Source organism: Apiospora marii (genome assembly GCF_038362585.1).
Source record: "Apiospora marii strain CBS 49790 chromosome Unknown utg000007l_segment0_segment0, whole genome shotgun sequence".
In the NCBI taxonomy this organism is placed as follows: domain Eukaryota; kingdom Fungi; phylum Ascomycota; class Sordariomycetes; order Amphisphaeriales; family Apiosporaceae; genus Apiospora; species Apiospora marii.
In genome coordinates, this window is record NW_027117379.1 from 1,609,971 (window position 1) to 1,629,147 (window position 19,177).

Genomic DNA, 19,177 nt, shown 5'->3' on the forward strand with positions numbered 1-19,177 from the left:
CCACTACCATCAAGAACGAAGCGCCCGTGGTTACCGGCTACCTGTGCGGCCTGCGTTCGGTGGGCTATTTCTGTCGTCGTCGCGAACGATGACTTGCATCTCATTCCCCTGGGAACCGTTGCCCTGGATCCGCTCAAGCGGCTCTACTGGCTGATGTCGACGCCATCGTCGTCGTCGAGGGGTTACGGGGTGGGACTGACTCACTGGCAATGACGGAGCACATGGGCGCTACCGGCTGCCACGCGCCCTCATGCGAGGTTCCCGTCGCTCATTGCAGATGCTCAGTTCTCTCTTTGCATATCGCGAGAGGCGCTCTGGCCCAGCCACAGCCCAATGGCCCATGGTGTCTACCCTTTCTAGAAGCGCCGCTGCTGCCTCCATGACACCTCATTGGCCCGCCCGCCTGCTTCCCGGTCATTACGTCGAGATCTGTAGAAGCAAGCTACGAAGCTATTCGGGGTCCTGCATGCCCCCATCCGTGCTCGGCGCCTCCACGACGACCGTGTATCTGCAGGCGCCAATCTGGCTCCCTCCCTCCCTCGCACTCGGGCTTGAGGGTGGTGCTGTTGGTGTCATGCACATGTCCCTTGTCCTTATCACGCCGATGTAATTGGGTGTGCCTGGGCAACAGAGCCGCGAAGGTTAAAATCAACGTCAGGGGAGGTAGGGGAGATCCAGTCACAGTCCCGCCTCGGTGTGCATGCGTGCCTCGTCTCCTGCCCGGCTAAGAAGAGGTACATAGGCATATAGATCTCCCTCCCTGGCCCTGTAACCGGTGTTGGATGTAGGTGCATATGAGTCGTAGCCTTCCATCATCATCATCTTATGTATGTAAGGTATGTAACCAGAAGGGTCCCTCATAGGTAGACTGACTCCGTCCGCGATCTTGGGTCGTCGTTGGTTCAGGAACGCCTCTATTTTAAGCTGGCTGATACTATTTTTAAGGCTGGTAAGGTAGCCTCATGATGCAAGCCGGGGCGGCTGCAGAAGTGTTTATTGGGACGTCAAGTCCTAAAATGAAGCACATGGACACGTTCAAATTTCCCTTTCCCGCCTCGACTGCAGTTCGTTTGCTTTTTTCCTCGTCCTTTTTGTTTATTTGTGGTGTCTTTTTCCACATGGTGTTCTTTCTTTAGCTCACCGACAGGTCCCTAAGCGCTGCTCCTGTCGGGTTTTTTCCCTTTTATCCCTACGATCCCTACGATCCCTGCGATCTCTGGGCGGCACCGTTGCTGGGCGCGTCATCTTCCTCAACCTCCCTATCCAAAACCCCGTCTTAATTTAGGAGGGAATATTGTGACTCGTCTGACAGGTCTGACATGGTTTCGAATTACAGCGCATTTCTTCCCTATCCGTTGTCACCGCTGTTTAGTGTATGCTTTCCCACACACCTTTCCCCGTTTTCTTTCACTTCTTCTCACTGGCTGGCGCGGCGATGCTATCTGCTACCTAACGGCCTTGCATCAACAAGAGCGGGAAGCCGGGCGTTAAGGGGTTAGAATTCGGCGCTCCATCTCATCGCAATTCAATGCCACCTTCTTTTTTCTCTCTTTTTTTCTGGTTGCCCGTTCCGCCTGCTGACGCCCTGCCTGCTCTCTTCCTATCACAACCCTTGCATCTTCCCTTACGTGCGTACACGTCGGCAGTTGATGCGCTTCGGTTTCATGTTACGCAGAAAAAGACTTGACATGATGAGATTTCGTTGTTGCCTAAGTACCTGTCATCTCATCGATGTACTTAGCTTTTGTTTCTTTCCCTGATCCTTCCGCTTACCCAGGCTTGGTCGTTTACTCGCTTGACGTTCCCCCATCCGCGTTACCCCACATTCCCCCCCCCCATCTTTCCCCAGCTTCCGGGGATATACGTTCCTTCGCGGGAAGGCGGCGGTGGTGGTGCTGCTGATACTGCTGCTGCTGTGCTATTAGCAATTAGATCCTCCGAAGGGAACCCACGAAACAAAGCACGAGCCGAGATGGATGTGAGATTTTAGAGTTATTTTGTATTCACCATCCGCTTTAGGGAATTGGGATCCCGCATGCCGCCCCCTCCTCCTTTCCCTTCCCTTCAAGCCGCCAGCTAGGCTTACCTGGACTAGCCAGACCCAGAGGATCCCTGAGGGTTCTTCTGTCCGTCCGTCTACCCCGGCGAATCTATCGGCGCTTCGCTACGTTTCCCTTTCCCACCCACACCACACCATCACACCGCACTGCAGCGCACGGTTCCCAGATCTCTCCTCCCCTTCCCTTCCCTGCCTCCAAGCTTGGCTGACCGGGTTAGATCATTGGCCGCCAGTGTCGAGTTTGCTGACTCCTTTTCGCCACACACACACACACTTACGCGCGAACGCAAGGGCAAGTTGTTACGTCTGCCGAGGCTCTCTACCGAGACGGCGTTTCCGGCGCCGATCGCTTCTCGCCTGTCCGCCTGCCTGCCTGCCTGCCTGCCTGTGCTCTTAAGCTTACCTTGCATATGTACGAGATAGGGAACAGGAGGGGGTGGAGTGCGAGGCTAGGGGGAGCGAGGCTCTCGGCGATTTCGCTGCATGTGGCTAGTGGGGTCTTTTACTTCACGGGGTTCGAGGTAGGGAACGGAGCTTCTTCCGTGTGCCTGATGAGTTTGGGTGGGTAGTGGCATATCAACTGCCATCGCTGTTACGGCATAGGTCATTCAAGCTGGGGAGATTCGTCCACTAATGATGATCAGAGGACCTTTGGAACAGTTACTTGGAGGTAGAAGGGCTGGTTTACTAACTTTGCAACAGTGCTGAGATTACAGAACATGCGGCTAGCTTCATACACATATTACACATCGGATGGAGCAGTAATGATTAGCAGAGTAGTTAACACAGAAGGAAAATGATATGAAATCCTCGCATTATATCCTTGTCTACCCGTGTCTCATCTCCATTCGTTCGTTGTCCGTCTTCGCGTGTGTCGTTGGGTCTGGCAGATCCCAAGCTTCCACTACTTGTGTTACACAAAGCGTGGAGTCCAGTATGAATGGGTCGACGGAGGAGCGACAACTCTGATCTTATGCTTTCATGGCTATCATACACTTCGCCATCTCTCTGTTGATCGGCCTTTCTTGTCGTCGCGACTACCTCGACAGCAGTCTGATAAGGTCCTAGTTACCGCCGGTGTGGTCGTCGACTCCGAATGGATATCTTGCGTCATGGTAGCAGTGCATGTGGATAGAACTGTCGACCGCCGTGATGAGATCACCGTACCGCAGCTCAACGCATTGCTTAGGCAGAGCCTCATCGAAGTCCGATAGACAGAGTCCCACCGTAGCGGAGGGATCCTGCGCGCGGACGTCGACACCGCGGACGTCATGACGCACTACTGGGACGCCTGCCTCCATCGACATATGTAGGATATCGAGGCTGATGGCATCCTCGGGCCACGGAGCTCGGTCGTTGAAGGCGAGATTGACGAGAACAGTGACGCGTGGCTGCCCTGAATGCTCAATCATAGCGGCCTTGAACTGGTCAATACAGGTCGGGAAAGACCAGCCACAGTGAACCCGGCAGACTGGGAAGGGAACTGAGAAATCTTGCTCCGGCGAAGGCAGGGAGCAAGTGACGACGCCGCTGGGGTTTACCATGGACGTGGTTTGGACGCCATCATTCTCAAAGCCTTTCTCCTCCGAGTGTCCCACGCCGAAACTGGCGTTGACGAAATGGGCGGGAGTTGCCGACTGTGAGGCAACAGCATCGAGAGCTTCCTGAAGGAGGCCCTTGACACGATAAGCGATGATGACTGGAGGACTGCTGTAAATGTATCCGGGGTCGTAGAGGAAGACCGTGAAGCGATCCAGAGATGGAAAGTAGCTGCAGGTGTGGGTGTAAGTACGCAGGATGCCGGCGAGAGACCCAGCATGTACCATGGCATTGAATTCGCTCGGTTTGAGGCTGAATTCGTGATAGTTCTGGAACTTTGTGCGATCTCCGGCTGCCGAGACCTTTATGTAGTCGGTGAGAACATCGACAACACGCTTGGCTGGGGACGGGAGGTTTTGAGATGCCTCGGCGATAGCCTCAAGAAGGGAATCATATTCTGATAGATCGCGGGCGGGAGCAGGCTGTGCGCCTGATGGGTTGTGATCCATCTTCACCTTGTGTTGTCGCTCTTGAGCTTGAAGGAGCGGAGCTGGAGAAGATGCGTGAAGTGATGGTTGGTGAGGTCGGTTGTGAATTTGGGGATGGAGGGAAGAGAGTGGGTGGGTGCTTTCAAGAGGTTACAACATGAATGATTGAGATTGTTTTGGCTACTTGGGTGAAAGTTGATAGCTGTGTTTTCCCAAGTCCGATTAACCTACCTACCTACATACCTACCTAGTGTTTACGAACCTCCATTTCACTTGGCTCTCACCTTCACCCTACCCTCACCTCCTCGACTTGGCTGGTCATAATCTGATGAGTACAGCCCATTTCCCAACACCCACAAGTGAGAAGCCCTCTAAGCCAACAGCATTTCGTTCTATCCAATTGGGTACATACCTAAACTTACTACCAAGCACGTTTGAGCTTCTGTGCCCCGGATCCGTTCTGCTGCAGCGTGACACGCATTGCTTTGGCCATCTCCTCCATCTCCTTTACCTCTCGAAGCGACCCATCTTCTCTCGCACACCTCTCCTCGACGCTCCACTCGTCGAGTCCCTGGAAGACCAACGGCCACATCGAGGACTTCCATAGAGGCTGCCCAGGGTATTGGCAACTGCTGACCACCACCGTAGCGGCGAAGAGCGCCGTCCCTGAAAGCACGAAGGCGAGCGGGAGGATGAGCCAGGACCACTCGATGTGGATTTCCGCCTCTTCACGCCACGCGGTCCCCTCGGCCGTGATGAAACCCGGTCCCGACCGAATAGCATTCGTCATGCTTTCCGTCATGTTGAATACGAGCTCCGAAGCATTAGTACCATGTCCCAACACGGAGCCTATCGAGGAATCCGCGAATCCGCTACGTTTGTCGAATGAAAACATCTTTCTCATAAGCTTAGACAGGATGTCGTGATCTCGGTAAACAACCGTGAAGCTACCATTCTGCAAAGGCGAGAAGGCGTCCGTGCCGGCTTCTGTGTTACCATCGATGCGTGGTACCAGATTCCACATTATCTGGTTTTCTGGCCCTCGAGTCGAATTCATAGTCGATCTTGGCCTGAGAGGCATCTCTGTTATGTTGTAGGAGGGCAATAGTTTCCCTTCAGACTACAGAATTATCAGTGGGCACCTGGGTTTGGAGGGCCGGGTTAGCTCAAGATAGAAGACTGTCTTACAATCACAACGCCCCCGTACGTTTTGGCGCACCAGCTCAATGCGCACTCGGTGGCGGTCCAAACACCTGACGGTTGCTCGTTTGCTGTTTTGTTCCCGCCTATGTAGCTGTTTTTCAACTGAACGACGGCCAAGGACACGAGCTTCTCTGTTACTTTAGTGATGTTGTAGTAGTCAAGAATGGCACTGCCAGCTACTTCGGTCTTGGTGTCCTCTGTAGCAGAGATCGCCAAGACGAGCCCTCCCGGTGTGGTAAAGGTGGCATCGAGAGACTGATTTTCTTTGAGGTTTCCGCCGTGGTCTACCTTTTGATGGGCGACAACTCGAGTTTTGTCTGTGACGTTCCTGCAAGAACTGCACATGGCAAGCGAAGTAAAATGGGGCCAGGTGCAGTTACCGGACGGGCAGGTGTACTGGAAGTTGGATCCGAGGTCGTATACACCGTTGACGAATGCCCGTTGTAGTCTGCTGGCGATGAAAGTAGCTGGACCTTATTTAGCGAGGGACTTTCAGAGGGGGAGGATGTCACAGCAGCATTTGAAGCTACATACGCTGGAAGTCGTCTCCGGGGGGAATTGAATTCCAAAGAGGCTCGCCGGTGTCAAAGCTGGATACAACGGAGATGGTAGAGCCAGCTTCGTGCTCCACTCTTACTGTCCGAATAGTAACTGTCTGCTGGGCGAAAGGGTCCATGCCCATAGCCACCAGCGTTAGGAACGCCCCGAGGGTTGCCAGCAATGGCCATGACGTGACATTAGAGGGGCGCAGAAATAGCATAGCTCCCCAGGGCCCCTTGCTGGCATCGTCGAACGCCGACAATGAGTCCAGGCGGCGGTCTTGTCTGGTGAGGTAGAGCCATTTGATTTGACTGATGCACTCGCTGATAGGTAGGAGCATGGCTGCCTTGGAGACCGTAACGAGAACGGATACCACAGTGTTGATTCCGATAGGGGGCGTCCATTCAGCAAGGGGCGTCTGGTTCGATATGACGGCAATGACGACTATAGCCACCATACACCCGAGACTTACAAGCACAGAGAGAAACTCCCATAGCCAAAGCTTGTAAACATGGTCGCCCTCTTTAACCATGGACTTGGGCTTAGGCAGAAGCGTTTCTCGTTTGGAAGTGTCGTCGTTGTGACCGCGTGTCACTGGGTTGGTCTCTGATCCCGAATCGTCACGATGTACATTGTCATCAGTTACTAAAAGATGTGCAATGCTATCTTGGGACCTGTAACTCTGTGCGAAGGAAGATGATTCGCTGTTGTTTATCATATTGCATTAGTTGAAGCAGAATCTGTCGTCTCACGAAAAGTATGAAGGCGAAGAAAAATAATTGACAGGAAAGAATGATGATATTGACCGTTATGTTGTCATCTCTATTACAATAAATATATAGGAACTTGGTAAGTACATATTCGTTCATCTGGCCAAGATCTTGGCGCTGATCTGATGACTGTTCTGCGCATTAGATCAGCTTACTTAGATCGCAGATCAGCCTTGTAGAGATCCAATACCGCCTGCTACGGCGGCAACTTTTCTGGGGGCATCTATATTGAGCACCACAGTTTGCGGCGAATCAAAATGTGTACTAGGAACTGCATTGAACGTTACAGCACTTACGCCGTATTCGACAGCCTAAAGGACAGACTCGCTCAATGGCCACATTTTCTATCTATTCAATATTAACGGCAACCAAGGATTTCCAACTTGAGATTTAGAGCGCATCATGCCGCGATGGATTCTTGGATGATATCAGAGCAGGAAAAGGGACGGTTTCCGGAGCGGGGGTTGCCATTACAGGGAATGCCTGGGGACGCTGGGGATTACGATTTCATGCGACGGTGGCTCATGTGGCCATATATAAGGCATTGGAGTGAGAGTCTGACATCTCATATGACTCTGATCGGCTTGGCTCATCGCAGACTACACATACGTACGAGGCGAGGGAGTAGGATCGTAGATAGCCGAGCTAAATGTATGCACCCTCTATTTTCTCACACCATGGTGGGTCGAAGCGCCTCGAGTTCACCATCATTAGAAGCTTACGATTACCCTGAACATGAATGTGAGTTTCCACGATAGATTGGTTATTCTGCTGCAGCCCATGAAGTCTGTAAAACTGTCCTTCAGTAGGAGAAGCTCCACGAGGGGGAGCGACGAGTTCAATCTACGAAAACGAAGGTAAAAGAAGAAAAGAAAGATGAAGAAAAAAAAAACCATCAAAAAGCTCAGCCCAGGGAGTCGTCGAGCCCCCCGGGTGGGGCCCGAACCGTCGACCTGGGCCTACGAAAACCCCCCGTGCCCGGGTCACGGTGTCCGGGAAGGGGCGTACCCCTTCACCCGGACCGGGGTTTTCTACCTTCCCTTCGACTTACCACTTGACCAACGCGGACAGGCCAGCCTATTGATCAAGTAGTAAGTTCCCGGTTCGGTGAGATATTCACCTGTTATTAGGTCATATAACCCAGAGCTCATCTTCCCCCCCTCCTCCATGTATTGTTGGGTACTTAGGCAGCCATTGTAAACCAACACAGAGCCTCGATTGTTCGACCTCCTCAATCGCGTCAACCTCTGCTTTGGGGTACAAACTGCCTTTGAAGGTCATCTTCGGTGGCGCCCATGACCGTGCTGGGATTGAGATGTAAACAAGAACTACCACCCCACGCGCCATGCTGAGATATCACATCGAGCGCCTTATCCCACTGCTGTAAAGTTGACTCGAACGTAGCTCCGCGGTCGACCATTCGCCTTTCGAATCTTGAATCAAACCGGAGTCCAACCACGCTGACAACCTCCTCGAGCTCCTGGAGATCCTCGCCGGCTGAGCATTTACTGGCCCTTGACCTTGAGGCATCTTCCCTTATGTGGCCCGTGAGGTAGACGATTACCTCTCAATTGGATCCCATGAGGGCGAGTCTGCCGAACAGGTGAAAGAATCAGATGTAAATGTATGTGGGATGTTATTGCTGTCTGAGTTCCGGTATCCTGAGACTGAGAGAAGCCGATGGTGTCGACGTTGACGTTGCCTCGGGCCGCCAGATTATTCAAAGGTGAGAGCATTAGCTAGGGCAACAAATTGTTTTGCGGTGAAAATGGGCGAGAGAGTTATTAGTATGGAAAGCAAAAAAGGTGAAAAAAGGGGGTTGAGGGTGCCCCTCAACGGGTTCGAACGCGGAAACTGCCAAAAGCGAAGGGCCAGTGGGAACGCGCATCCACAGGCATGACAATTTATTTTACCATTGAGTCACTCAGCTACTTCGCTGGGAGGATTTGAGGTTATTTGGTTCAAGTACTGAGCTGATCCCTCATACCATTGTTTTGCCGAAAGTTACGTTCAAACTTAGAGGCTGGCAAACGAACGGGGAAGGGGAGAGTTTGAACGTTTCCCGGCTCAGCCCCAATCCATGGTTGAGCAGACAAGCTGAACAAGAAACATGTGCCACATTGCGAACCTTGTTCGTCAGGGCAACATAACCAACCCAAGCAGCAAAGACCTTAGCCCTATTATGAGCTCCACGATCGCGGGAGCGATGCAAGAAGCCTCGGGCACCGACAACCGATGCCGCATCAACAGCCGCTGCTCCATTTTGGCCCATCGCCGGCCCGACGAAGACCGTCGTCTCTCCCACCTTAAGCCTTAAAACAGAAGGACCGCCGTACGTGCGCCGAGGCGATTGGTACAGAGAAAATCTGTTATATACCAGACCATTTGACGAGCTAAGGTATCTGCGCTGGCGACAACAGATACCATAGTTGGTCGAGCAACCATCTCGTCGTGTGTGGGGCAACTGCTATTGGCGAGCCTTCGGTTTCTTGTATCCCATTCCCGTGAACACCGAAATTTCATGGCTACTCCTTGACTTGATGACCAAGTTCACGTAGGACAACTTGCCCCTGAAGGCAGGAGGCCGAAGCCGGCCCAGTTGACACAACGGGGCCGGCCCCATGTTCCCCGTGAATACTTGGCGTGAAAGGCTTGGAGTGTGGGCTGGAGGAGCTGAGCGTGCGTTGACAACGTGGGTTGATGTCGTCTGTGGGCATGCTAATGATGGCAGAACCGACGGGTGAAATGGAGACGTGTTCGCTGTCAACTTTGATATCCACATGGGAGAGTATTGGTACGGCCAAAGAGTGACATGATCATTGGGACAATTATGGCTGTCTTCTCTCACTCTCCGTGCCGTGGTCTTGCCCGTGGGACCAAATGCGTTTCAGACGTCGACTCGGACCTCAAGAGAACCAAGATCTGGCCCCTTCTGTAGAGCAGAGAAGACTCGATCCTTTTCCCAAGGTGGGAACTCTTCTCTCGTATGACACTATGTCCGCCCGAAGCCTTATGGTATGTCGACGGGTTGAGTTTCGCTCATTCACAGCCGACCTCGCCAAACAAAATAAAAATCAAAATACAAAGACTTGTCGAGCTGCCACAGCGGCGTGCTTGCCGAGATAGGAACTGCCGTGGTATATGCTCAATTATCAGCCAATCGGACAATTTCGCAAAGTGGCCTTTTAGGTTTCGGGGGTTATCTGTGCGGCCAGCGGTGATAGACCTATGCCATGCACAGCCCAGCCCAGCCCAACTCAAGAGAAAGTATTTTGGGTGAGAGTTGAAGAGCTTCAGGGAATCAAATATTGGCCATGGTCGTTACACATGTGGTCATGTCGTTGCCCCTCACCTACTGGGCATCGCAATAGTGTCAAGGTTTTTGAATTGCAACTCTGTCAGGCTGGACCGTCTCTGGGATGTGGTGGCCCCGCTGCTGCTGGATGATGAGGCCACACTCGTTCTCAGTAGAATAGATGTGAAGTCAACGGCACCTAAGGTGAGGTGTGGTATATATTACTGCTGCCCCACCTGACTCCTGAGCTGCAGGAACTTGGAAGAGGTCATCGTGCCCATTCCCAACAGATTGGGTGCCGTCATGCAAGGATTCTCGTTTCAAGCCTGTAGGTAAGCGGAAGCGGCGGGGGTTATCTGGGCGTATGCGTGGCAATCGGACTTAACAAGGGCTTAATCTTACCAGTGTCCGAAGATTCCAGCCTCCGTCCCACGTCCACTAACTAGCGGACGCTACGCACGCAGCATTTCCGCAGTTCTGTGCCGTGTCTTTTGTTGACCGATTTACGAAGCTTTGCCATCAAGTGGCTGTTTATCGACAAAGGCTCATGGAGATAGGTATATCTGATAAGAGGGGTCCAGGTCAAATCTTTCAATGCAATGATCAGCGGGCTTGGCGAACACCTATGGGAATTGGACAGAATTAGGCAATTGATTGGCTAGAAGGCGGTGGAAGAGCCTGTCAAGACCCCAGGCCGACCAACCCGATCTTATCTCCCGCAGGACTTAGAGCCGAGAGTCCGACACCATGCTCTGTTACGAAATGAGGGGCAAAAGTGACCTGGTTTTGTAGCAAGTGGTGGTTCGTTTCTCGACCACCGCATCGGAACGATAGGTCATGTTCTCAAGCCAAGAGAGACGAAGTGGGTTTGGATGGGACTTGGGCTGCTTACCTTAGGTACGGTAGACTATATGGGATTCCCGATGCGATGCAGACTCCCATCCAGAACTTGAGAGAGAGAGAGAGAGCGCGCGGAAGAAAAGAAAAGCTTTTGATTTGTCCAGCAGAAGCCCCAGATCACTCTTCCAATCTACAAACCATGCTTTTGATGAGGTACCTCGAGACGTAGCATTGAACATTGAAGGATTCTAGATCAAGATCAAGAGGAGCTCGGTACTTGGGAGCTGGAGGTATGTGGGTGTACAATGCCTGGGATGTACCCTTAGTGAAAAAAAAAGCCCCCATTCTCAAAACGGGAGCTGCGGAGTTTGGATGACCCATTTTCTCCGGATACGCGGATATTCCAACGAGGGAAACGAAGGAAAGGAAAGGCAGCCGAAAAAGCACCACCGACCATGGACTGATTAATTGCTTGATTTGAACGATTAACGGGGAACGGAACGCTTTCCACACCACACACACAAACGCCCACCCACATACATGCGCACGCAAGATGGCGAGTAGGAAGTGACCCCCATGAGCCAGCCATCTGCCAATTCCAGTCACCTCAGCCTGGGGCCCTGTCCTCTGAAAGTACTTACTCAGACCTCACATTTGTCATTTCATTCCTTCGAGTTCATATCTCCGAAAAGCAGTCGGATGTTTTGCGATCGGCCACTGGGCTTCAAGCAGCTGTCTTTTTTCATCCTCCTAACCTAACCCATCTTCCCACGCGACGTCCATAGCCCGTCCGGCCTTAAGTGAGCCTGACTGTTGCTTCGTTGTTAATATCGCGCTCCCGCCGGACTTTGTCTTTGACTCGACTTGGCCTGAGCTCACACCGCACGCATACGCTACACACTCTCATGTCCAGGTCCTAGTGTGTGGGCTACATACAGACGGCATGACACACATGCTTTCATTGGGAGGACTTTAAAATAAAATATCACCGTTTGAGGTTATCCCCGAGTCCGGACCATGGACCGTCCATCCTACCAGACCAGCGTCTTCCGCGCACAACCAACCGAAGGCATGCAGCGGAAGATCCAGAAGCGCAACAGACCGCCAGTTAGCTGTCTGCTGTGTCGCACCCGAAAGGCAAGGCCGCCTCACTGCTGTTGTTGGAGCATCTCCTCCCTCGCCGTCTCCCCTCGCTAATCTCCGCCCATTAGGTGAAATGTGATCGTCAGCAACCATGCGAACGATGCGTCAAGAGTGGGGAGGCCGCTTTCTGCGAGTATGCCCCTCGGGCTGCTCGCAAGCCCAAGGGCAATGAGTCCCGGCCTCAGGCGGATTCCCGCCCCAAACAGGATGGCATGTCGCGTCCCCTCCTGCAGGTCCGCCTTCAGAAGCTGGAAGACATGGTGAATGGCCTCGTACAAAATGCCGGGAGCCAAGACGGAAGCATCGCCAGCGTCGCATCGAGCTCCGATCCACGGAGTGAGGTGGAAATGCGCTCTGACTTCAGCACGCCTCCGAGCACCGTAACAACCGCCGTCACGCCCGGCAGTGGAGCACCACCGTATGGTCATTCCCAGCCCGAAACCGGCTACGTCGGCGCAACCCACTGGTCGGCCATCCTCGAGAGCATTCATGACATCCGGGGCATCGTTGAAGCCGAACCCTCGGAAGAAGACTCGAGTCCTTCGCCGCCGCCCCATTCATCGTCATCCCTTCAATCGCGCGAGATGGACGTGGTGTACGGCTCGCAAGTTCGTCTTACTGCAGATGAAGCCTTTGCCCGGCTGCCACCCAAGCACAAGACCGACCAGCTGGTCTTTGGCTACTTTCAATCAAGGTTTCATGCCGCCCCATACATCCACACCTCCAAATTCCAAAGGGAATACGACGTGTTCTGGCGAGATCCATCATCTGCCAGCTTGTTATGGCTCAGCATCCTGGCTTCCATTCTCAATGTTGCTGCTACGGTTTCTATGGGGCAAGGCGAGGATGTGAGCAAGGACTGCGAGGCAGCTCACCCCGACAAGTTAGCTGCACTGGCAATCGACTGTCTAATCGCCGGCGACTATCTCGCTGCGAAACCTTACTCTGTAGAGGCCTTGCTGCTATCGAATTATACTGAATTCCAACGAAGAAAGGACTGTGACTCAAGCCTATGGTCGAAGTTCGGCTTACTTGTACGTCTCGCCCAGCGAATGGGTTACCATAGAGACCCGAAATACCTGCCAAGCATCACGCCCTTCGAAGGAGAGATCCGCCGGCGTGCGTGGTTCTTCATCGAAGTGTTCGACTGTATGTTTTCATTCCAGCTAGGTATGCCGCCGATTGTCCGCGAAGACGAATGCGACACGGAAGCTCCAGGTAATCGGTTCGACCTGGACTTCGACGAGCACACGACGGTCTTACCGCCTCCCCGGCCTCCAACAGAAGCAACGTCCACGCTTTATCTATGCTACAAGTCCATACTCTGCCGCCTGCAGCGTCGAGTTATTCGTTTCGCCTTGTCGATCCAGCCGCCGCCGCCGTACGAAGAAGTGGTAAACCTGGATAGCGAGATACACTCATTTCACGAGCAACTTCCCGCCACGCTGAGAATCCGACCCGTCCGCTCCTACAGCTTCGCAGACTCATGTTTCGACATTGTCCACAGGCTCATGGTTGAGTTGATGTATCTGAAAACTCTTTGCGTCTTGCATCGAACCTTTCTCACGCGCGACCACAAAGACAATCCCAGATATGCCATGTCTAGAAGTACCGCGATTGATTCGGCATTGCGGATTCTTGACCTCCATGCAGAATACGATGAAGAAAGTCGGCCGGGAGGCAGATTATACCAAGACAGGTACATGTTTTCCGGGCAGACACTACACGACTTCCTCATAGCATCTATGGTCCTCTGCCTGGATCTGACAGAGAGTCTCTCAACAGAGTAAGTTGCGATCAACCCTGATTGAATCCGCCTGATACTAACTTTGGCAAAAGTCCCACAGAGCGCTCGAGGAAACTGAAAGCGTTAGGTACTTCGTATAAGATATGGTCAGCCAGGAAACATCTTTCCCCAGATGCTGCGCACGCCACCAGAGTCGTCGGGGCTATTCTACGCAGAGTTTCGATGCAGGAACAGCCTACGCGGCCACCTGTGCAGCCTCCCCCGCAGCCTGAAGTAAGGGACGGCTCGCTTGCCAGTCTTCTCAACAACGACACGCAAGAAACGCCTCCGCTGCCACCGCCACCGATGGACCAGTCTCAGCTCATCCATGCAATGGACTTTTCTCTCGACTTTATGGACACTATACCCTTGGACAATGTACTGAACGATCCGTCACAGTACGATTGGGTAAGCCTTGCCGAACTCCTAACTATTCTTCGTAGTGTTTGCTGACTCCGACAGAATATGATTGATCATTATCTCCTTGTTGACCGACCAACGTCTCGGTGATTTCATCAAAACGATGAAGATTAGAAAGGATTCAACTTGTGGTGTCACATCTCCATCCTACGAAACAAACCTATTTACAGAAAAACACCAGAAATGAAAATTTTTGCGGTGATACTACAACCCTCTGAGCACGACACTTACCACATAACCTACGGAGCAACCTAGGTTTTGTTTGGGTACCTACAGTGTTATTGTATATCTTCTTGGTCGATGCTTGCTACTTAGCGGACGTCTGTTCCATTTTGTTTTCATGTTACGCCCCGTTATGAAAACCGTCTACGTATGAAGAACCACCAGTCGTTGCAGAGCAGAGATTCTATGACGAGAGTACCGTTATCAAGCCAGGGGCTTGTGTCCTCCAGTGGCTTTTGTTTATTTATTTACATAGATACCACCAAATGTAGCGAACAAAAAGGCAACCAAGTTGGAACGGTTTGCCATCTTAAAACAATTTCTTCCCTGTCCGAGGTCTTTTGGCTTCATGCCAAATCAATTGTGATCTACCGACCTTGACTGGTTCCCACCTGATACCCTCTCAGAGAAGCATTGCAATCCTTTTGGTTTCCATCCAGTTCGAATTTTCCTTGCAGCTAGCTGGACATGCTGAATTCTCGTAGGCCGACGGCAGCCTGCCAGGTCAATACCTGGTGCCAGCTCGGGGCGTGTTGGCCGTTCCCAGCATCGTGGGACAGCATGTTCCGGCATAGTTGAAGCGGCTTGCCGAGTTCCAATTCGTCATAGATGGGCGCCAGAACCTCGGATTTCTGATGCTAGTCCGGAGAGGCGGGCAGCACCAACAACTCCCGTGAGCCCAGTCGATTCTCTGGCTTCTCCTGGTTGACCGACTGACATATTAGTTTACTATTTTGACGTCTCTGGAAATGTGCTCAAAGTCTACGGCTTCAATTGGGCCAAGAATGGAAGAGGAGTACAAATCAAAGCTATATGGGAAATCGGCACCGATGAGTTCACGAGACGCGATGAAGATGTGGAAAGACTTGCCCGGCCGCGGCGGCCAGAAACCGCTGAGGGGGCCGCGTAGAGACTAGGGCTCCTGGAAAAGCTCGAGCACTGTGGTTTGGCGATCGAACTGGCGGCAGCTTATGTTCTCAAGAATCAGACACATACTGCGGAGTATACCAAACTATTGGCCGACGCCGAAGATGAGCTGAGCCAGAACGAACTGATACACACATGGCTCCATGCATTCGAGAAGAGGTTCCGGAGTCTCCTCAAGCAAGGCAAACAGTTACCGGTACGTGGGGTGGCGTTGGTTTCGCGCATATTGTTCAAGGCTATTACGAAAATATCCCGTACACCCCGACACGGTAACGTTGTGGAACTGCTGTCAATTATAGCATGCCTCTCGCCATCGGATATGCCATCATCGTTCTTCAGGTACACGGTGTTGGAACAGAATAGATACCCTGCTGATCTACTATGCGATTATGCGTTTCGGGAGAGAAGAGGGCATCTGTTCGACACGCACAATATGGCCCATATGTTCACGGAGCTCTGGTTTCAATCTGTCTGGCCAGAAAAGTTAGCGGAAGCAGTACCAACCGCGATGCAAATAATCGGAGATCAAAGAGCGTAACCAAAAGGTCATCAATGTGTTGAAAAACGAAACCCAAGAAGCGCTCGACGCCAGCAGCACCGCAGACACTGTCATCAAACTTCGACCAAGGCTCGAGTTCGGCAAGACCTACGGCGACAATGGAGACAAAAGCTCGTACAATCTCGCGATCCCGGTCCTGACCGAGGTGTACCGGACGGGGACCAGATCGACCCCTGAGGACCAGCTCCTGTACGTATCCGAAGCGATGGCGAATCTCGTGTTTTCCTATAACAAATTGCACCGATATGATGAAGCGTACGACATGATGAAGAAGAAATATAAGTTGGACAGCTACCTCGGTGGCCGGCACAATGAATTGCCAGATTGGCTACCTGCAAGGTCAGGGTGACGCATATCCACAGCACTAGATTTTATTCACGTATCTGGTCTCGAGCAGGATAATTGGGGACAGGATAGATAGCAGTATTATACGTGGCTGGGAATAGGACAATTGATAGTGGGATAGCTGGCTACATAGTCCCATCCGAGTTGGTGTTCGTTGCAAATTGAGCCCGGCTGCCCAAGTTTCCCGTTTCTCTGAATTTGGAAAATTACAGGATTGGCAAGCCGTGCACCACGCGAAAGAAAAAGGTAAACCGTGGCGAATGATGGGGTATCACTGTCTATTTTTCTACAATCGATTCTCTATAGGAGTTGAGGTGTTATGTACTTCTCCATCGTCTTGTATATAAAACCTATAACATCATCTACCGCCTATTTTTCATCCCCGCCCGCGCGTATTCGTGTTTAGACATGCCATGCAAGCGGAATGAGTCGTCATCGACATGAGTGGAGGGTGTTGTACCCCCCGCAATCGCAGCGGCAGGTAGCCATTGCGCGTCGGCCGGGAGCGGTTCTAACTCCGAGGTAGAAGAGGCCGTACCGTCATCAGCAGTAAGGATTCCCATCTTGATGAGGTCATCCCTCGCCTCGTCCAGCGACTGGGCCTTGGAGGCCTCGAGCAGCTCGACGGCCTGCTCACGCGCACCGCGCGGTAGCGACTCCATGGCGCGAACCGTGTAGCGGTCCGACTGGAAGCCCGCGGCCTCGAGGTAGCGCATCGTCTTGACCGCGCTCTGGGCGTCGCCGACGCGGGCGTAGGCACCGATCAACGCGTTCCACGTCACCGTGTTGGGCTGGACGCGGCCCTTCTGGACCATCATCCGGAGGATCGAGAAGGCAGGCTCAGGGAGTTTGTGGTTGCGGAAGCCGTTGATGAGCGTGGTCCACGTGTAGACGGACGGATAGGGGTGCTTCTTGGCGGCGGCGGCATGGGGAACGGTGGCACCGCCGCTGTGCTCGCGCTGGCGGGTTTGCTCCTCCTCGGCGCGGATGAGCATGCCCTGGACGGTGCGCACAGAGTAGCCTAGATACGGCCGGAACTGCATGATGGCCTTCAGAAACATGTCGTGAACCAAGGTGGCGTGCTGCTGCGAAACGACCATCGCGTGCGAGTCCCTCCTTGCCAACAGCTCATTGTAGTGTTTGTAGGTTTGGAAAATATGTTGTGGATTTTCCAGAGACCGGTAATGAGCAGTGATCATAAGAGCAAGGGTGGTGCTGTCTGGATCCGCGAGTAAAGGAATTGTTTGCGGAGGCACAGCACCGACCATCCGTGTGGTGGCAGTTGAGTACTTGCCAGACGGCCCCTGCCACAGAAGCATCTCTTCTACATCGAAGGGGAGGAATTTCTGTAGCGGGCGAAGCCTGAATACTTTGGCGTATAGTTGCAGCATTAGTCGGAAGGCATTGTTGTGCTTGCGCTGGCCCCGTCGTATTTCGGCCTGTGCTTCGTTGTCGCGATACAGGAGGTCAAGAAGGTGGTTTGCGTGGCTGACGTTCCAGGGTCTGCCATAACCTTGGACACTAACAGAATCTATAACCCGGCGAATCGAAGACAAGTCGTTTTCCTTCTTAGAAGCGTTCAAGAGAATCGAGTAAACCTCGTCGTCCGCTTCGATTCCATACTGACCGAGTAGATCAAAGACAGTCCATGCCGTCTCAAGATGCCCGGTGACTGCGAAATTCCTCATCAAGGCTGTGAAGTTCAGGAGATTCGGCCGCAACCCATGTTCCAGGAGTGTTTTGAACAGACGATCAGGTGCCGCGTCGCCCTGAGGGGCTGGCTGTCCCCTTTGCACGTTCAAGAGACTCGTGCAGACACTGGCTGCCGCCGGAGAGTTGATATCGAATTCCTCAAGTTCTGTCATATAGCACAGTATCTCGGCAGCCAAAGCTTTGTGTTCAGAGCTGGAAGCAAACCTGGCTGCAAAATGTAGCAATGTGCTTGTAGTCAGCTTTGGCATACTCGAGCGCAGGTACTGGAATATCGCAACGACCTGATCCAGATTTGCCCAGGATATAACGCTGGCTAGAACATCTTCACCTAACATCAAATTCCCATTGGGACTGGAGTTGAGCAAGAAAAGCACAAGATCGACAAATGACTGTCGCCTTAATCCCCCTGATACTTTAGCGTGACGGCAGAGCAACCGAGCCACATCTTCGACGATATAACTTGGCGACCAGGAAGCATCATATGTAGCCTGGAGTAAAGGCGTAAGAATTTCGGGATTGACTTGAAGTGCCGAGATGATCATGTGCCCCCAGTTCGTCTCCCTCTGGACTTGATCGATGTCAAGCCAAGTAGACCTCATAGTGTCCACCGACATATCTTGGCCATCGGAGAGCGCAGCCCATTCCGGGTTCTTGGAAGTAGAAGACCGGAGCAACGGGTCCTGCAGTGACTTATACAACTCGGAAGCATACGCAGCCTTCCAAGCATCGAATTCATCTACTCGATCCGATATACGCAGCGGGATGCAGCCATGTAACAACCGCTTTAACTGAGCGATTGCATCGCGAGCGGCAGGCCTGGATAATCCATATGTATCGGCAACTGTGCTCTGCAGATAGTCCAGCTTGCCGCGCGTTCCCAAGATTTGCCGTTTTAATCGAATCCTCGGGTTGCTTCCAGACGCAAGCCCGACATGACTTTTCGAATTAGGAACATATCGTCTGAAATAGTTCTGTTCATTGCCGGAGCCCAACTGGCTCGAATCCGAGCTTCCTTCGTCTACTGCAACCGGGTCGAATCCATTATTATTCGGATTGGGAGGTGGCCATACTGTCGCCTCAGCTTGATCGGTTCGGGCGAGGTCATGGTATGCTGAGCGTAGGATATGTTGCGATCTGGCGGGGGTATGCTGAAGGCGGGACATGCATTGGCGGCATATGAAGGGAGTTCGCATGGCGTGCCAGATGCGATTAGTCCGGTCGGGTGGCGCTTTCACGGAGGATAGATGTGTTGTCGAGTGGCTATGATGCACATGTTCGCATTACTCAATGTATAGTCTCAGAATTGCCTTGAGGGAAATCCAGGTAAA

The 19,177-nt window shown here is 52.6% G+C and overlaps 4 protein-coding genes across 4 annotated transcripts; 2 read left to right on the forward strand and 2 right to left on the reverse strand.

Moving 5' to 3' along the window:
• Positions 1 to 250: 250 nt before the first annotated feature.
• Positions 251 to 610, forward strand: PG985_010886 (uncharacterized protein; the record flags this gene model as incomplete). The annotated part of the gene is made up of 1 exon (XM_066830653.1): positions 251 to 610. One exon carries the CDS (start codon positions 251 to 253, stop codon positions 608 to 610), a length of 360 nt encoding a protein of 119 aa, XP_066681335.1.
• Positions 611 to 3,123: 2,513 nt separating this feature from the next.
• Positions 3,124 to 6,547, reverse strand: PG985_010887 (uncharacterized protein; the record flags this gene model as incomplete). The annotated part of the gene is made up of 4 exons (XM_066830654.1): positions 3,124 to 4,225; positions 4,509 to 5,206; positions 5,275 to 5,756; positions 5,824 to 6,547. 4 exons carry the CDS (start codon positions 6,545 to 6,547, stop codon positions 3,124 to 3,126), a joined length of 3,006 nt encoding a protein of 1,001 aa, XP_066681336.1.
• A 5,204-nt stretch (positions 6,548 to 11,751) lies between these two features.
• On the forward strand, positions 11,752 to 14,116 carry PG985_010888 (uncharacterized protein; the record flags this gene model as incomplete). The annotated part of the gene is made up of 3 exons (XM_066830655.1): positions 11,752 to 11,841; positions 11,946 to 13,663; positions 13,717 to 14,116. 3 exons carry the CDS (start codon positions 11,752 to 11,754, stop codon positions 14,114 to 14,116), a joined length of 2,208 nt encoding a protein of 735 aa, XP_066681337.1.
• A 1,495-nt stretch (positions 14,117 to 15,611) lies between these two features.
• On the reverse strand, positions 15,612 to 19,042 carry PG985_010889 (uncharacterized protein; the record flags this gene model as incomplete). The annotated part of the gene is made up of 4 exons (XM_066830656.1): positions 15,612 to 15,699; positions 15,737 to 16,016; positions 16,597 to 18,057; positions 18,100 to 19,042. The coding sequence occupies 4 exons, from the start codon at positions 19,040 to 19,042 to the stop codon at positions 15,612 to 15,614; spliced, it is 2,772 nt and encodes a 923-aa protein (XP_066681338.1).
• Positions 19,043 to 19,177: the final 135 nt, after the last annotated feature.